This window comes from Solea senegalensis, linkage group LG15 (assembly GCF_019176455.1).
Source record: "Solea senegalensis isolate Sse05_10M linkage group LG15, IFAPA_SoseM_1, whole genome shotgun sequence".
Taxonomy (NCBI): domain Eukaryota; kingdom Metazoa; phylum Chordata; class Actinopteri; order Pleuronectiformes; family Soleidae; genus Solea; species Solea senegalensis.
In genome coordinates this window covers 17,413,782-17,433,015 of record NC_058035.1, presented here as the reverse complement: position 1 = coordinate 17,433,015, position 19,234 = coordinate 17,413,782, and the positions used below count along the sequence as shown (strand labels likewise).

The following is a 19,234-nucleotide window of genomic DNA, read 5'->3' as shown; positions in this document are numbered from 1 at the left end:
TTATACAGCACACACATATGTTTATACGGTAGATAAATGTAGTTTATGTTACTGTTTTCATACTTCTTTTTACTGTCGGCATAGTCATGGTGGTTGACGCTGTTTGTACTCAGTGGTCAGTTATTTTGTGTAGCTTCCCAAACAGGACAAATACCATTAATGCACTTACACCATACCAGGTATATTTTTTGCAAGGGAAGGATTAATACACAATATTATTGTGCAATGCTGACCATGGTGGATTTCTTTTAAGATAAACCTGAATGGTGAAAATTGTTAGTATTTCACATCAGTGAATACTAGGGCTGCACCTAATTGATTATTTTCATAATCGATTAATCTGTTCACATTGATAAGACATGATGATACTCTCAAATGTCTTGTTTTGTCCACAAGCAAAAAGGTTGTTTTTTTATCAGAAAATATTCACGTTGAAGTAGCTGGGAGCTTGTTTTAATTATTTTTTAAAAAAGCACTCAAACTCAATACCTCAAATAATCCTTGCAGCCCCTACTGCCAACACTCAGTCCTTGTGATTTATTTTAATGTGCCACAGGGAGGGGCCTACATCTTCCCACAACCTGAAGATTTGTAATAAACTTTTCACTTTCAAATATAATCTAAAAACATTGTTTGTTTTGAGAATTAAAGCATATTTTCGCTTTTTGTTCAAGGTGTGTTCTTGTGTGTTATAATCTCGCGCTCTAAAATATAGTTTTGTTGCTGATTAAGTGCAGCCGCAGTTACAGAACATGCATAACAATTTTACATGTATTTATCTTCTTTCTATGTCTCAGAGTTACAATATTAGTTCCTACTACGGCTCTACGTTATTGGCTGCCACGCCCTCTGTTATCAGTCATCTCTGAGGTCGTCCTCTAGCACATCCCGGCGACACGTGGTGTCACCTGCCCTTCTCCCCAGTCGCCTCTAATCTGACTTCTCTGTCCTCTTCCTCCGCTGCCCTTGTTTTCAGTACGATGTGTTTCATGGCGATGATGGGTGGCCAGGCACTCGGGGTGCGACGTGAGGCAGGACTGGACAAAGACAGTTATTATCAGTCATTATCTCCATCTCTCGGTTATTTATTTTTTGTCTGTGCGACTTAAGATGGCTGCTCGCGATGGAGACAGGCCTGTGTGGCCCGCAAAAACAGAGGCCCGTCAAATCCCTCTGTTTATCCACAAGCTTGACCTGATGGGCCTGCGTGGGCTGGTCGCCTTTTTTTGGTAGATACATGTTTGGGTGGTGGCGGTGGCGATAGAAGATGTGTGTCCATGCATGGCGGCACATGTGATGAACTTAGATTAAACTCATGTTTAAGGTGACTCATTTGGGATTATTTTTTAAAGATAAGATATCACAGTGAGGACAAGTGTGTGTGTTTGTGTACGAGCATTTTTAGGGTGGGAACACTCACTCACTCACACACGCCCACATAGTTTCTGGTGAACTTAGGCGAATGTTCTGCTACGTGGCAATGAATAGGGTCTACTGATGTGCTCTGATGCCAGTGCTAAGCCAGCCACTGACAGTTAGACTGATCCACAAACATGTCTCTGTCTATGTTTGGGATATAAATCTGGTCACCAATGGGTGTTGAGGAGATGGTAGCAAAGGACACATTCCTCACCGTGAGAGTGGTGTGCATATCAGATGAGTCACTGACCTTAACGATTTAGTCAAAAGAATGTATTACAGACAATAGCTTTGCAGTTTTTTGCACAGGTGGGCTTTGAGTTATGTAAGAGATCAAATTGGAACAAATTCAAATTGGCACATAATCCATTTAAACTAATTTGATCACCACCAACAGAGCATTGCTCAGGTTCGTCATATAGAACCGGTACCTCCTCAGTTCAGAACTATAGTGGAGGACATACAGCAGTAGCATGGACATAGAACACTGTAAATGAAATGGTATTTGCTTGTTTTTGGCTTTCCTGAGTCACTTTTAAAGCAGCTACAGACTAAATGGCTCATCCTTGATTCACATATTAAAGATATCAGAGCAAGCGGTTTGTGTTTTTTAGTTAAACGTTTGTGTAAATGTGCATAAACAGAATTAACATCAGCAGAATTAGGGAATTCTATTGTTATTTCATGGAAAAGGAATTTGAAAGAACAAGCGCTCACCCATGCACACACGCGCACACACACACACACACGCACACGCTCATACTCAGGCACACCAGCTCCTTATCCAATCCCTCCACTAATTCCCCCTTGGTAGAAGGTGTTCATTGTTTCTCTTTCATTCTAATCTCTCCCTCTCCTTTTTTAAAATCCATATTAGATTCTCTTTTAGTTGGCCACAATCAGAGGCACTGAAGCAGAGCATCACCCTGCTAATGCTCTTTGTCTCCCCAGATTTGTCACTTAGCATGGAGAGTACACCTTTGTCATGGAGCAGGGTGGGAGAGAGGCAGACTCTCACTTGGGGCAATTGTTTCTTGTCACAGGCCATCTTAACCCCCCTCCCCTTAAGCAAATCAGCTTTGCTCTGGATTAGGGCCCTATCATAGCTGTGTCAGATCTCTGCAGTCTGCCTTAAATGGCTAAAACAAACAATCCTTAAAGTGAGAATTAAGTGGATATCCAGATTGAAAAAAATCGACAACAAAAAAAACCTAAAACTGTTGAGCTTATTTGCTTCTTTTATCTGGTGGTGATGCTAAAACCCGACCGTGGTCCATAATGTGATGGCATGTTTGGTATTTGGTGATTCTAAAACGGAAAATATCACTCCGCTGATTGTTGCCCTCCACTGACCACCCAAATCTTCAAGTCAAGTCAGTAGTACTGGTTTGCAGAGGAATCTTGAAGGCTGCACTAAAGCATAAGACATGTTGGTAAATATCCCCAAACACGAGTGCCAACCACTAACAGATGTCGGGATCTCTTTCTCTGCCACTTAGTTCCTGCAAGAAACATTGTCTGCTGTTGTCACCCTTGCCTACAAGAGCACCACACTCCAGACTGTTTTCATACTTCAAGAACCTCTCGAAAACTCATCTCTTCAAGCACCTCAACTCCTGACACCTCTAACACATAATACGATACCACTATACAGAGAAACACAGGGAGACTGCGTGTTTTTAGACATGTGGGAAGAAAGCCATGCACACACAGGGGAGAACACGCAAACTCCACACAGAAAGGCCCAGACCGGGACGCAAACCACACAGGCACAGTTCACGCACGTGCGTCACCGTGTGGCACATTGTCAGTGATAAGATAATCTTTTCTATTGCTGTTGTTACTGCTCTGTGACTGAAAGACAGTGTTGCTCTTTACCTGTAGATGCCAAAGGTCATCTTCCTGCTTGCAATATAGACTAATTGAGCCAAATGTTGCTGGCAAAATATCAGTTCTGCTGTTGACCAAGGTTTTTTTTGTGTGATGTGTGTTTCTGTGGTGTATAAAATATGGTGAAAGCTTATAAGAGCACACAAACACACCTCACCCCCCCTCTTCATTTATCTCAATTGGGTCAAACTTGATACACATACACATAGATGTACACTCGCATACCTGCACCGTGGTGAATCTGGCCTCCTGCTATCTGAGCTCTCGCACAGGGAGTAATCAATCCCAGATAGAGAAGCAGAGGGTATTGGCTCAGTGGTTGTGAGTGTGTGGTGATGTTATTGGCCATTTTAGGCCTTAATGATGTCCAGAGATGGCGAAATGGGGGAAAAGTGATGAGCAGACACTTCATAGACCAGAAATGAACTCTAGCTATATAATCCTGCAGGCGTATCTCTCTCTCTCCCTGTTTCCCATTCCCCCCCTCTTCTTTTCTGGTTTCTTTTTCCATTACCTCCCCTTATTTTTCTCCATCTTTTTCCCTTCTCAACTTCTCTTTGTATCAGTCTCTTTGCCGTCCACCTCTCTGTCTTTCATTTTTGTCTTCTCCATCCTTCTCTCTTTCCACTCTCTCTCCTGACCACCCCCTTCTTCCCTAACCCCCATCATGTCCCTTTCTCTTTCTCCAGTAGAAGTGCAGAGCAAGGGCTTTTGCTGGCTGGTAATTTATTTTCCCATTAGCCCCCTCTCTGAAGTGCATGCTCTGGGTCTGAGTGTGTGTGGGGGGCACTGAGGGCCACCCAAAAGAAAGATCCAGAGAGTTGAAGAGAGGAGGGCACCCTGGACACGCTGATAAGACGACAGAGAGGAAGGCGGAGCGGGAGGGACAGAAATGAAGGGAGAGAGAGCGAGAGAGAGAGAGGGAGGGAGAGACATGAGATACTGTGCTTGGTGTCCATCTAAGCATTTTTCACTGGTTATGAGTTAGGATTCAGGTTAATTAGAAAAGCTGATTGAAAATGGCAGATATCAGTGGGAATGTTTTCATGTTAAATGATTAGCCTGTTAATCAATTTACAGGAAATTGACAATTGTGACAAATGAATTCACTTATTAAGAAAGAGATGTCAAACGTCATCCAGATTCTTAATAAGGAGTGTATGCAACTTTCCTCACTTTTATACAACTTTAAAATAAGTCTTTTGTTTTTTGGACTGATGGTCAGACAAATGAACCAATTTAAAGACACCACCTTTTATGCAAATGGTTTTTTGAGATTTCATTAACGAAACAATCACTCTGCAGCACCAGCATTCATTTCCTCCGTGTAGCTTAGATTTTTGGTAATGTGAAATATGGTTTGGTAATGTGAAATGTGGCATCAGAACTTCTATGTTCGTTCCTTCGTTCCTTCATTCATTCATTCATTCATTGTCGCCCTTGCTTAATCCTCCACATGAGGGATTGCAGGGAATCCCAATCCCACCCTGGACAGGTCACCAGTCCGTCGCAAGGCCAACGCACAGAAAACCCTCGCACACACACAAGGAGAACATGCAAACTCCACACAGAAAAGCCCTCAGTTTAACCAAGATTTGAATCTGCAGCCTTCTTGTTGTGAGGCAACAGTGCTAGCCACTATGCCATCTGTGTGTTCATTTAAAACCCTGACCACATAAATGTGATTGCAGTTTTACTGTACATTAATGTCAGTTAATGTCAACAGTGACCTTACTGGGAAGGTCAGGGAAGTCAGTTGATGTGTGTGTGTGTGTGTGTGTGTGTGTGTGTGTCTGGTTTGGGGAACTGCTCTTCAGTCTGCTGACTTCTGCTTGGGCTGTTTGGAATAGAGATGATAGCTTTTAGAGGCTTCACTAATGCCGTTGAACCTTTGAAATTTTTGCAATTATCCAGTTTAAGTGTGTGTGCGTGTGTGTATGTGTGTTTTGCTGTGTGTTGCAAGCTCGCAATAGGTTACTCCCAAATTAAACGCTTCTGCTCTCCCAGTTCGGATTAAGGCTTTTTAAGGGCTGCTTGGTTTGTGACTCTCCTTCTTTCATCTGTTGCCATCAGAGGCAGCCCAGCATTAAAGGCATTCCTCTCTACCCTCTCTGTCTTCCCACTGCTCTCAAGCCCTAAACCCATCTCTCTCTTCTCTTTACACACACACACACACACACACACACACACACACACACACACACACACACACACACACACACACACACACACACACACACACACACACACACACACACACACACAAGTGAAGATTTATTTTTCTTTCCCTGCAAAAATGTTTGAGAAATGCATGTTTCAACTGAAAATTTGATAATTGACAGATCTTCTTTTTTCTCCAATAAGTTGCGCCATCTGATCTTTTCTGATCAAAGAAGAGAAACATTTCAAACTGTTTTTTAAGTGGCCCTTTCCATAAGTATGTCAGAGGTCAGTCTTGGCTCCAAAATGGCTACTCTACCTGCAACTAGTACTGTTAGTCTCTCTTAAGAACTACAAGAAATCCATAAAAACCCACTGAAACAAGTTTGAAACAAGTTGTTCACAGCTTACATGCAACTGTGTGCAATTCATTTATCCCCTCATGGTTCTCGTCCTATTCCAGGCAGTCTGATCCACAAGGTGGTTTTAGTGAAGCAAAATCCTGTGGTCCCCCCTTTTCCTGTGTGTGTCGCTATGTGTGTGTCCGTGTGACAATATGCATGAAAGCTATTTGCACAGTGCATTTCTATTATTAAGACCATTGTAATTGTAATTCACATAACTGCGGTGATAGTATTGCTTGCCTTTTTATGTCCATTGTTGCCTTTAAAATATACACACACAGCTTGGGGAAAAAAAATAAATCCTCACCTATAATAGCAGATGAATAAATTGGTCTTAATCTGTTAGTGTGTATGTGTGTGTGTGTAACACCTATAGTCCAGTATTCATAGGTGGTATGTAAAAAGGCCTGTCTTATCAGTTATCAGGGGAGTCCAAATTGACACACAGGAATCGCTCCATTGTGTGTGGATTCAAAGAGAGATGTGAGCACACTGGATGTCTCCATTTCCAGTAACTGTGACCTTGAGGCGGGAGGAATATCACTGTGTGTGTGTGTGTGTGTCCATCACAACCTTCCAATCTGCTGACTGCTGAATTCAACCACAGACAGCTGATTTTGGGTGTGCGGGTGGAGGGAAGGTAGGATAATCGGTGCTACCTCAGGGTTATTCTATAGCTTAAATTGAGTTTGGCTTTTATTTTTTTTTTCTTAACTGTGCAAATACAAATGACAAAGGCCCGTGTCCCGTTTTGTGTGGACTTGAATATGTAAAGCCTCTGTGTCTGGATTATCCTCTATGAGGAAGTGGTTTTGTTTCACGTTGATTTTCCCCATATTTAAAGCTGCGGTAGGCAACATATTTTTGATCAATTATTCCATAATAATCCTTCTGCATGATGCAAATTAGGTGATTTGATAAAATAAGCGATGTTGATCAATCGCAGGACACTTCAGAGGAAGAGGGCACTCCTATTGACTGTTCTGCTAAGCAAGCACATGTTTCTTCTGAGGAAAGGTTGTGTGCCTCGGCTGGAGGAGACTCAGACAATAAATATAGTAAAATGTGTATTATATGGATGAGGCTCAGCAATCAGCTGTTGTTGTGGCGGTGTGACTACGGCATCTTTAATAATGACTTTTGAGTCGTACCATGCTGTGCTATTACAGTGTAAGTGACCATCACTTGCAGCAAAGTCCTGCTTTGATCCTTCTCAACAACCCTCTGAACGTCACCCCACTCAATCGCTTACCTGGATACAACATGAACGTTTGCAGTCAGTAGTCAAAATGTTAGTAGTTTGTTGGTAGAGATCTAAGAACGTAGACAGTCAATAACAAACACTAACTATACTATTTAAAATTAGAAACCAACTGACTGGTGACCTGTTTTAAAAAGCCATTAGCTGATTGATGTGTGTGTGTCTCAGACCAGGGCCTATACAAAGAATCCAGGTTCTTTTTGCACTCAGTCTAATTAATCCATCTCACAGTGACAAAAGGATTCCCTCCCCTCCTTCCTCTTGCCTGTCCCATTGGCATTTTGGGGCAGAGGGATTCAGCAGGACCCCCGGGCACCCCTCTTGCCTTGACCCCTGCCCCCCCACCAGGGGAGCATCTGTGGATCGATCCTGGGCCAGCTGGCACCAGGGGAGAGGGGCAGGACTGGTACTCTATATACACACTCCTCTCTAACACAAAGATGACATAAAGATGTTCATCATAATTAACAACGAAAATTAGCGCTGCTTTTATTTTGAAGTAATTTTCCATGTGTTTTGTTATATGTGGCCTGTGTGTGTACAGACTTGTATTTGCTACTTCTTTACAACCTTTGCTGGCATAAACACTGACCTTGTCAGGACCAGTAGTCCTCATGGAGACCAAAACTGGGTCCGAGTAAGGCAGAACCTAATTTCTGAGGAACTGGTTAAGTTTAGGTCTATGTTTGAATTGTGGTTAGGTTATGGTTATTTGTGGTAGGTTACGAATGATGTTTTATTCAGGCTCTTCACATAAATGTAAGTCAGTGCGTATTTGAGTTCAATTTAACTGATTCCATTTGCCATTCACTCCATCGCAAAGCCAACATATAGAGATGAACAACCCTACACTCTCACGTTCACACCTATGTGCAATTTAGAGTGTCCAATATATGCCTTGTTCCGACCCGGGTTTTTTGCTGCAAGGCCACTGTGTGCCCTTAACTGATGATTTTTCACGGGTAAAGTGCAGTTTTGCAGAGATGTAGCTAGGAGGTAGCATTTGCCATCACCCCTCCTTCCTCCCTTGGCATCCCTGTCTCTCTCTCTCTCCCACTGTGCCCCCTACACACACACACACACACACACACACACACACACACACACACACACACACACACACACACAGGTATTTAGTTATTCTCAGGGCTCAGAGAAAATTGATAGTCCTATCCTCTGTGTAATAAATTAAACTTGTGTATTGTCCTTTCTTTTTTTTAATACATTGTCACAACCTCCCAGTCACGCTAATCCTGACATCCCACCACTACCACCACCTTCTCTCTCTCACACACACACACACACATTGATTGACAAGTAGCATCCGGGGAAATAGAGCAGATTTCCATTGTTTGCTGCCCCAACTCAAATCTGTGGAAATGGTTATTCCATTCTTTCATCGAGGTATTTGCATATCCTTAAGTATTTCCTATTTTTCAGAAGCCTAACCCTCCCCTCTCTCATCCCTATCCTCCTTTTTGCTAAATCCCCTCTTCGTAAGTGTTTGGGTGCATTTGGCAAATTCATTCATAAAGTATCTACATGCGCTATTAGCCTGGTATAATAGCTGGAGTGTAATCTGCAGAGAGATAAGAAGTGGAGAGGGAGAATTCTTTTCCTTCTTGTGATGGGCTGAGGAGAAGGGCTTGGTGGTTGAATGTCGTGATGATTCGTCATTATGTTCCCCAGGCGAAGTGACAAGGTTCAGATGTCGGCTCGAAATGTCAAGTGGCCTTGTTCGTCGGTTGGTTTCTATTGGAAAGAGGACACAAAGACAGATGGAGGATGGAGTTTTAGATAGAGATGTACAGTGGGATCTCGACAGGAAATGAACAAATTGAAAGGCAGGATGGAAACAGAAGGATAAAGGCTGTAGAAGCAGATGGAGACAAAAGTTGTCGGTCTTTAGTGGTCCGTCATTCTAATATACCGCCTTAGTTGTTGAGTTGAGTTTGGGATGTCATGTGACTTAGTTTGTTTACACCACTACGTTTGCAGGAAAAGCCTCTGTAGTGCTGTAAGAGTTCACTGTGCACTTTAACTCCACAGATTAAGCAATATATCACAGAACTTAACAGACCTAACAGATCTAATTCCCCTGAGTCCTTTTCACCAGTATAGAAACATTATTCCTCACCTACAGTCTTCCTGTTGTTGTTTCTTCCAGACTGTTATGTATCCCGGGGCACAACAGCTATCCACTGCCTTCACTTTTGATGATTATAACCGCAAAAGAGAGGAAGTGGCCTGTCACATTGTCTGGTATATACGCTGCAGGTTATATACACGATATGACTGTTGATTTGAGCAGCACATGGCATTGTTTTGGTTCCGGGTGTTGCATGACGTCAGCTAGGGCTGATTTTGTGGTATTAAAAAGTCATGGTATCAAAACCACTAACATATTCTGTCATACGTAGGGCTGTCCCAGGAAAGTATTTTACACCACGATCAATTAAAGGCTTGTACAGGAAGCTCTTTGTGAAATATGTGACATCTTTGATTGGTAGTTTATAGCAATACAAAAAATAATATTAGCAATTACTGATATGCTACTGATGTGAGCACATTTTCCTGCCAGGAGCCTTGGTGTAGGTTGCGTCAGATTATAGCTTTTAGTTTGTACCATCAAAACATATTGATTAGCAACCAATGCCAAAGAATTAAACATATGCACTGATGCTATTACTATGACTGATCCATATAGTGTCCAGTTTCCTGTTTGGAGCTTACATAGTTTCTCACAATATTACCAATAGCTTTTGCACTGATAGGTAAGTGTGTGTGTGTGTGTGTGTGTGCATGAATACCCTGCGGTCCTCAGCGATAAGGCTGAGATTGAGTTTTCCCCACTGAGCCAAAGCCTCTGAGTGTGTGTGTGTGTGTGTGTGTGTGTGTGTGTGTGTGTGTGTGTGTGTGTGTGTGTGTGTGTGTCTGTGTCAGGAAACGGGCAATGTAAAGAGCTCGTATCGCTTTATCTACGGCAGACGCCAGAGCGTATGTGTATTCTGTATGTATATGTGCTCTTAAACTGGTGTTGTGTGAAAAAGAGCTAGCTGCTCCGCTTCGTTCAGCGGTGTGCGCACGAGAGGATGAAACCTCAAGGCTGGATTCACAGCTAAGACAAGAAGAAGGAGTTTTTTTGTGGTATAATAACGCTCGGCTGTGTAGAGGTGTGTGTACTGTACAGTTCATGCAGTGAAATAGGAATAAAAGCAGAAGCCAAGAGGAGTCGGACAGATGTAAAGACAAAAGGCTGGAGCATCCCCAACTGTACAGTTTTCATATCTAACAGTCAGTGACATGGCTTTCCCTGCAGTTCTTATTTTCCACACAGTGTCCTCTGGCAAGCAGTTTACCTGTGTGTGTGTGTGTGTGTGTGTGTGTGTGTGTGTGTGAACAAACACACTTTCGCACACACACGCACACAGATGCGGCTGTGCCATTGCATTCATAACCTCTGATCATTTGTGGCATATTCCCAAACACCACTTTGACTGCTATCCTCTGACCCAGAGCACATGTCTGAACCGTGCAGCAGAAATGGCCTCAGCTTGGACAATATCAGGAATGGATTTTTACAACCACATTCTCAGTGAAGAGTGCAGGTGGCCACACATGTGTGTTTACAGAAGTGATGTCATTCATGAACTATCTTAAATGCCTCTTGAAGTCACTGAATGCATTTTGGGTATATTTCATTAGCTGCTCCTTTTCATAGCTCAACATGCTTGTGAACCCCCCCCTTAGTCTCTCATGTGCGGGAGTTTGATGTTGTTTGTTTTCTTGCAGTGGAGAAATCCCCCCCAACAAAATGATGTCTGTGCAACAAACCCCATTAAAGTGTGTCCTGTAGCTTTTTCTGGAGCAACAACTCTTTCTTCCTCCCTCATGAATACTGCAGTGAACTAAAACCCTTATACTTGGCATCCTCTTTGAACCCTGCATTGTCACTACTCTGTTCTGTCATTTCGGGCCTGTATTCACCAGATTGTGTTTTGTGTCTTTCTCCACTTGTCCAGGAGTCCCCGTCAGGGCGGAGGAAGGCTTTGGCCACCAGCAGTATAAACATGAAACAGTATGCCAGTCCCATGCCCACACAGACGGATGTTAAACTCAAATTCAAGCCCCTGTCAAAGAAGGTGGTGTCAGCCACGCTGCAGTTCTCCCTCTCCTGCATCTTCCTCCGTGAGGGAAAGGCTACGTAAGTCTTGATCTTTTCATTTCATATCTTCTCTCAGGGGAGTCAAAATTGAGGTTATTGACAAATCCTTAGTTAAAACATTAACAAGTAAATCACGTATGTGTTGCAGACTAGATCTACCCTAAAGTTATAATAAGTTGTGGTTGTATGAGATACTGATATAGGTCATGGGAACCAGCCCAAGATGAGTTAAAAAGTGCTTGTTTAGGAATATTGAGATGGTAAAAGTGTAAAGGATCGTAAATGGCATAATTCTCCAGTTTTGTCGTCTTCTCTCTGATGTTTCCTCATCCTGTTTACCTTTTTTTGACCCTGTAGTATTATTTTATCAATGTCACTCGACTTGTTACTACTTCATTTTTGCTTTTGCACACTTACCTTATCATATCTGAAAATCATTTTAATTTTCTTTGGAGAAAAAAAATGACCACCAAATAACAAAACGTACAAAGACAGAACAACACATATGATAGTGAACAGTGAGGGATTTGCAATAAACAGCATTGTTAAAGTATATTAAAAAAGGTATTTTATAGAAGTTTTAAATTCACATCTGTTCAAACTGCACCAAATGTGATGCACTCAGCTCTGCAGTATAGTTTCATGACAATACATTAATTATAATACATTAATTACAAATACATTTTGTTTTGTAATTAACATGCACACACACACACTATCACTCACTTCATTCATTCTCACATTTTGCTCTTTGATATCGACGCTCCACACTGTGAATCACGTGTTTACCATTTGTTATTCATTTTAATGTGATAGCAACAACTTTCATTTAAAGACACACACACACACACACACACAGAAAGAGAACAGAGCAGCGAGGTCTTTGTTGTGGCACGGATGGCGGGTCGATGGCGCGTAACCCTTGTTAACCCTTCGGGGAATGATGTCGGCCACACACAAACAAACTCCATCACACCAGTTCAAATGAGCCTGTGGGCCTGGGAAACACCAAACACAAAGAAGAGAAAGGAGAATACAGCGATTATGATGGAGCTGTGGTATCAAGGGACTGAAGGGGGAGCACATTAAAAAAAATACAAGTAATATTGTTGAAATTTATGCATCTGTGAACAAAATGGTGTTTGGAAAACCATTAGAGACAAAGGGGGGATGGGGAAGGGTGAGAGAGGAGATGTTGAGAGGGGTGGATAGAAGGTGAAGTCGAAGTCGTCCATGTTTGATGACCGTCATGATGTATATCGGTGCAAAGCTCTATTATTTCTGTTTTCCGGTATCAGTCCATCCATCCATCCATCCATCTTCTACTGCTTTTTCCTCCACATTAGCTTTGCCAATGTCAGCTGACATAGGGCGAAAGGCAGGGTACACCTTGGACAGATTACCAGTCAAAAGTTTTTGAATTTTCCAGAAATCATACAAGGTCTAGGAGTTACGGTGATGAGAAGTACGCATGCCAAATCCTGTCGGTGAGGACAGGATTGGTAACTGAAGGGTTAATCTTAACCATAACCCGTTTTAGACTCGGGGTTCGGTCTTGGGCTAGTTTCACTGATACTTGTCAACAACTCCCTAACAACTTTGTGATCTATCGTAGTCAAGTCTTGCGTGATTGTGATCGTCATTTTATGAATTGACATTAGGTCTTCCTAATAAAAAATCAATATCCATCCATTGTCTAACCCGTTATCCCACACCTACGGTCAACTACTAACCACTATGCCTCCATAAAAATTGATATAATTTGGAAAATTAATTTTTATTTAACCCTAGTTCCATTTATAAGTCAGTTTTACACACAATCCACCTGTGTTCTCTCTGTTTTTGAGCATGAACAGGAGTTTCTCACTATGCGTGTTTGTGTGTGTCCAGTGATGAGGACATGCAGAGCCTGGCCAGCCTGATGAGCATGAAGCAGGCAGATATCGGCAACTTGGATGACTTTGAGGAGGAGAACGAGGAGGACGAGGAGAACAGGGTTAACCAGGAGGAGAAGGCTGCTAAGATCACAGGTCAGAACGGGCACAATGCACTTGTTTTTGTAAGATCAGAAATAAACCAAGCTCACCCGTACTGCTTTGCAGCCATCAGCCACATCATAACAGCAGTGTGTTTTATGTGTGTATTTAATTAATGGAATTCAGTGAACAGTGCCTTTGTGTGTTAGCTCTGTTATTGCTGATATACCAGCTAGTTTGGCAACCTGCTGCTGTGTGTGAACTGAACTGATTTCACAGCTTCAGTGATGTAAGTATCTTCTTGAATTTTGACAAACTGACAACTTAACCCTCCTGAATAATCACCCTGCACCTGCGCACAAGACCCAGTCATCATGTTGGGCATCAGCTCTGCTTCTCCGTTGAAATATCGTTTGTGCTTCCGCGAATGTGAGCATGTGTACATGGTTTTGTGCAACGGAGTGAGAACTTTGCCAATCCACAGGCTTCATTTTCAATATCTCCTGAGCCTCAGGTTGATTTTTGTTGTTTTGTTCCTCGCTTTTTCCCCTCCCTCGTGTGTTGGTGGACGGGTGCACTGACGGTGGCTCGCCACCTTGAATATATACATGTGGAGAACTGAATCTATAGTTTAAACATGGGCCCCACCACATCCTGCTTTGCTTAATCCAACTTTTCAAAAAGCTCCATCCCTTCATGTTAAGCTTCATGCTTTCTCTCCTTTCTCTTCCCTCCCCTGCTCTTTGTCTCATTTATATGTATATGCATTGAGCGCCTACAGCGATTCACTAGTGTGTGTCTCTGAATCAAAGGACTGGCCAAGCTGCCAAAACTACCCACTATCATGTTCCACACTGGGATGCTACAACCTACTCAACAAGCCAGCGAGCAGCATTATTAACATTACGTTAACCAAAACATGTTTTCTTCTTACCTTTTATAAACTGTAGAATGTGGAAGTAATAAGCGTGGATGTTTTTCTCACATTAGATAGTTGTGTTATTCATTTCCACAGCAGTATGTTGTGTGTGTTTGTACATATGTATATGTGTCAGTCAAAGGTGTGAAAGCTTTTAACTTGTTGGTGTGTAAACAGTATAAAACTGGTCCAGATCTGCAAGACCACAAGTTAACCCCTCTCATCATACCAGGGTCCAGACTAACGTTCTGCATTGGTTGCAATGGTGCACCTAACTTTTTCGTTTAGGCGCACCTGCACAAAAAACAATTTTTTTTGAGTGCGCTGAGCACTATGCGTGATGTCACCAGACTGCCGGCCCCTGATTGGTCAGAGCGCCGTCACAGGAAGAGACATCTGACAAAAACATCAAGTTGAACAATGCTGAACTGTAGATCAGTTAAAAAAATACTTAACAGACCTAAAAACGTGGGTTAATCTCCAACAATTACCAGGGAAGTTAACAGAGGAGGCTGGTGTATGTAGCAACAGCACTGCTGATCGCGACTTCACAAATACTGCCGCTGTATTACAGTCTAACACATATTTTTTAATTAACTGATTTTAGTGATTCAGTTACACTGAAAACAACTGCTTTGCAAGTCACCAGTCACTTGTTCGTGTGTGTGTCGCGTGTAAAATGAAGTCAACCGCAGTTTCTTGCAGCCGTGAAGTGATGACTCCGCCCACGTTGAGTAGGTACTTTTTTTGTAGTGGAGAGGCAACCTAAACCGCGCCACGTTGCGGCGAGTCGGGACCATAGTGGAAAAGGGCCATTCGTTTCTGAAATATTCAGACCGACAGTTAGATGATGGTTTTCCTAGGTGTGTGCGTGTGTGTGTGTATGTGTGCGTGCACGCTCTCCACAGAGTGTTATTTTGCCTTGTTCACTGCTATTCTTCCTTCCTTCCTCCCTTCCTGTATGGCCCTGTCGTTTACAGAGATAGTAAACCAGCTGAATGCCCTCAGCTGCTTACATGGGGATGATGATGATGATGATGGTGATGGTCTCCCTAAGCGAGCAAGCAAAGCAACCGCTAAGCCTGCCGCTTCCTCCCAAGGTCTTTTTTTCATCTTTCTTTCACCTTCCTTTGACTCGTTCATCATCTTGTGATCATTGTGTCATCTCTACCCACAATTCTCTTACCAGTTTCTTTCTGCATATTTTTATATTTCTTGATTTTCTCTTTTCCTTGGCTTGTATCCTCCATCCCAGAGGCTCAATGACATTGATATTGTGAACGTGTTGTGGTCATGTGGTATTGCAGTGGGTTAGTGGGTTTTTTTTGGGTTCATGTGGTGGTGTGTTGTATATGGTGTTGTGAACACATCAGTTGGTGTTTATTTATTTTTTTGAATCCTCCTCTTTGTGAGTTTTTACTGTGTGAACTTTCCCATTTGTTTGACTGCAATTGGTAGTGAACCAAACTGGGCAAACTTACTCACACAACACACTTGCACAATAAAACATCTTTTCTGCGAGGTTAAATTTGTGATGCTTTATGTGACGTGATGCTGAGTGATCTCTTGTGGTATCACTGTTTAATTGGCAGATAACGCCGCACTAGCACTGTAATAATGACGGGATGAACAGACTTCAGCTGAGTATGGTCTCAGTTTTTCCCGCCTCACAGTAAACTGCAGGGACAGCATTCGGATGATTTTCAAACTCGTTGTGCCACCGTGGTCAGCCAACTTCAGACTGCATTTTCAGCTCACTGCCCTCATCTTTTCGTGACTTCATTAGGGTCCAAGAGTGTGAAGGAGTTGTTAAAGAGTTCCCACTCAGTTGAGGTCTTCACCATTTTATTTCCCCTTTAATTGAAGTGTCAACTTCTCTGTCATTAGTGAGAGGCCATACACCAGAATGTATATAATCATATGATGTAACATGATGTAATAACAACAACAACAATAAAAAAGTGCAATCCTCAAATTAAAAATGTGATAAATGAATTTGAACTAAAAGATGAATAATGACAAAAACATTTACTAATATTTGCATCTGGCCCTTGTCCTGCCAGTACAGAATATGGTCCATATAAATGTCCATGCTTAGCTGATTGGGTTTGTCGTGCTCAGTGTGTGTCAAACTACCATTTTAGATCAAATATTGTCCTCACCTACACACATCATATTCTACAGACTGAAGAAAACCTCTTTTTTACTCAGATCTGCACAAATTACACAGTAAATATGTTATTAAAATGAAAACTAATAGTGTAAAAATAACTATTCCCTCTAATATCGCAATCACAATCAAAATAAGTCAAAATAAAATAGTCACAATTAGATATTTATGTACAATTGTTCAGACCTAGTTTTATTTATTCACAATTAACTGATGACTGAACAATTATGTCTGCAGGATTTGGGGAAGATGTCTACTTTCAGACAAACATTGTGATTTGATTTCAATCCTATAATTTCTATGTCATAGGTAAAAAAAACCCCCAAAAAAAAACGTGATGTAGCGTGACAACTTAAGAAACCATCAGAAATATTAACCACTTTAAATGTGATGCATTTAATGCATTGTAATGCAGGGACGAGGAGTCAAAGATATGAATCACCATTACTTTACTTTAACAGTGAAGTCTAATCCCTGGGTCAGATCCTAAATTGCAGCCTTTGCGATTTGCTAATTGCACTGATTAAAATTGTGATTTCATTTTAACTTGAACATGAATAGATTTTTAAGGTTTGAAGTACCCCAACTCAAGTTTGAAACTAGTTCGTACTAAAAACACTGTGTTTGCCATACAGCGCAGGTCTTTATGGCTTCATGAATGAATAATCTTATTATGCCCCTGGACTCCCATAGCTGGCCAGATTTCTTTGCCAGCTGAACCATAACTTTTTTGGAAAGCCATGTGACCCACACCCTGGCAGCATGAAGACCCTGAGCTACAGGGAGGATGATGAAGATGAAGTGGAGAAGTCTTAGCCTCTCTAGCCAGGATCTCCATAGCAACTCAGTGCTGCCTTCACTGTCTCCCACAGTAACCCTCAGTTTTCCCAGAATGCTGTTGTTGTAGTATATGCGTTGAAGTTGGCTGAGGTGGCAGAGAAGGACATAAAAGTAAAGGCAGCACTCTCAACAAGAGGGGATTACATACTGAGCCTCAATGATCTGAATGCTCCTGGTTCACTTCAAAGTGCAGATTTAAGTATATTTGGGTTTGTGAGTGTTTATTTTTTTTTAAATTCATTTCACCCTGGGGTAAATCTAAGTTTATTTAATGTTTACTGTTTGACTCAGTAGCTGTCATACTTCCTCATCATTGTCATTGTCATGTATTTGACTTTACCTTGGAATCTGTGACCATAGAGCTGATCAACAAGCTGAACTTCTTAGAAGACGAGGACCGGGAAACGACTCCTGCCATGAGCAACAACCCTTTTGACGAGCCTGATGATGACCTTCATCCCAACCACCTCAACCCGTTTGACGATCCGGATGAGGAAGGTATGTTTGACTCGGTGACACAATGAAATGTGACTCAATGAAAAATGTGTTCATGCTGGTTTTATTATGCTGGATGGATGCTGTCAGTAGAGTTAGTTTGACTGGCGTTTACCACTTTGGCCTCATTATGTTTTGCCACAATGAAAACAACTTACTTCGGGAGAGTGGGGGTGAGAGCGAGATCAATGTAGGTTTAAATTCTGGACACAAACATGCTGTAAATGTGTATAAGCATGTGTCACTATAGCAGGTGGGCCCCAATGCTTTTCAGTCAGTATTTGTGTCTGACCACCTGAGTAGCCAGGAGTTGTAATGCTACTCCTGTTAAAACAATACACTCAGTTCTTGTAAAGCCCCTACTTGTTTGTTTTTTTCAATCTTAAATCCAGGAATGTGCTTTTCTTTAGGACATCACTTTGTGTGACATCCAGATCTTATTACAACAGTATGTTTTTAAACTGCATCCTTGTTGAACAGACAAGGATGTTGTGTTGTGTTACCACTGTACAACACAACAGAATTTAGTAAATATACAACACTCCTGAATACAATAATGGATTGTATGAGGGTTCTGATGACTTCATGAGTATGTTTATAAGATAAAGAGCTCTGTTGTCATTATACTAACATATGTCATCATAGATTTGAAAAGTGTAAAAATATAGATAGAAAAACAAAAATTTGACAAATACACAATTTGAGAAGACAGAATAGTCAATAATACTTAACCAGCTCTCTAACCAGGTGGGACTAGGGGACAAAGAAGATATTAATGAGTTAATGTGACTGTGTTTTATTATAGTGTGTTTTGTTTCTGCCCTCTTTCTTCTCCACCAAACAGAGTCTCCTGCCCAGCCTGTACCACAGAAGCGAGTGGATGATGAATCCTATGACCAAGACTTCTCAAATCCATTCAATGAGCCAGAAGAACCAGAGACGCACATTTCTCCGGGAAACCCATTCGAGGAGCCGGACCAGGACACGGATCCCCAGCCAGACCCTGAACCCCCAAAGCCCAGGCAGAGAAAGGGAGTTCGACCGGTTGACATGAGCAAATACTTGTATGCTGACACCGCTCACAACGAGGAGGAGGAGCTCGACGAGTAAGACTTAATATCTTCATAGCTTTTGTTTCCTAATTTTCTCTTGGGAAATAGGGAAATATATAATCCTTAACATGGAGAAATTGTGTGCCTTGCGTTGTATATTTTTCACTTTAGTCACACTTCCACTCAGGCCAGTATAAGAGGACCTACAGGAGCTTTCTTTTTGCATAACTTGTATTTTTACCAAGTTGGTTTCCAATATCCAGCACTAGAAGAACTCTGGAAGGCTGCAGCCTGCAGAGTTAGATGGCTGTTGGCGGGCCAAGTCCTCAGGACCCCCTCCTTATTGAGGAGTACTTGTGGCCCCCCCATCGAGGCGGAGTGACGAGGCAGCTCTTTCAACAGGAACAAGGGCCCTGTTGTTCCACTGCATTCTTTAAACTTGTCTCCCTCCTTTCCCTCCTCGATCATTCCTTCCTACCCGCC

General features: G+C 42.0%; 1 protein-coding gene across 5 annotated transcripts in view; it reads left to right on the top strand.

Moving 5' to 3' along the window:
- The window catches only part of ehbp1 (EH domain binding protein 1), a 131,802-nt gene that overhangs the window by 26,454 nt on the left and 86,114 nt on the right, over positions 1 to 19,234 (top strand). For 4 of the 5 annotated variants that reach the window (XM_044046445.1, XM_044046444.1, XM_044046443.1 and 1 more), the window contains exons 6-10: positions 11,157 to 11,338; positions 13,190 to 13,329; positions 15,175 to 15,294; positions 17,565 to 17,702; positions 18,544 to 18,805. In XM_044046445.1, the coding sequence (XP_043902380.1) occupies positions 11,157 to 11,338; positions 13,190 to 13,329; positions 15,175 to 15,294; positions 17,565 to 17,702; positions 18,544 to 18,805 (842 nt within the window). The remainder of the gene's footprint in view (positions 1 to 11,156; positions 11,339 to 13,189; positions 13,330 to 15,174; positions 15,295 to 17,564; positions 17,703 to 18,543; positions 18,806 to 19,234) is intronic. The other variant, XM_044046442.1, reaches the window with a different exon arrangement.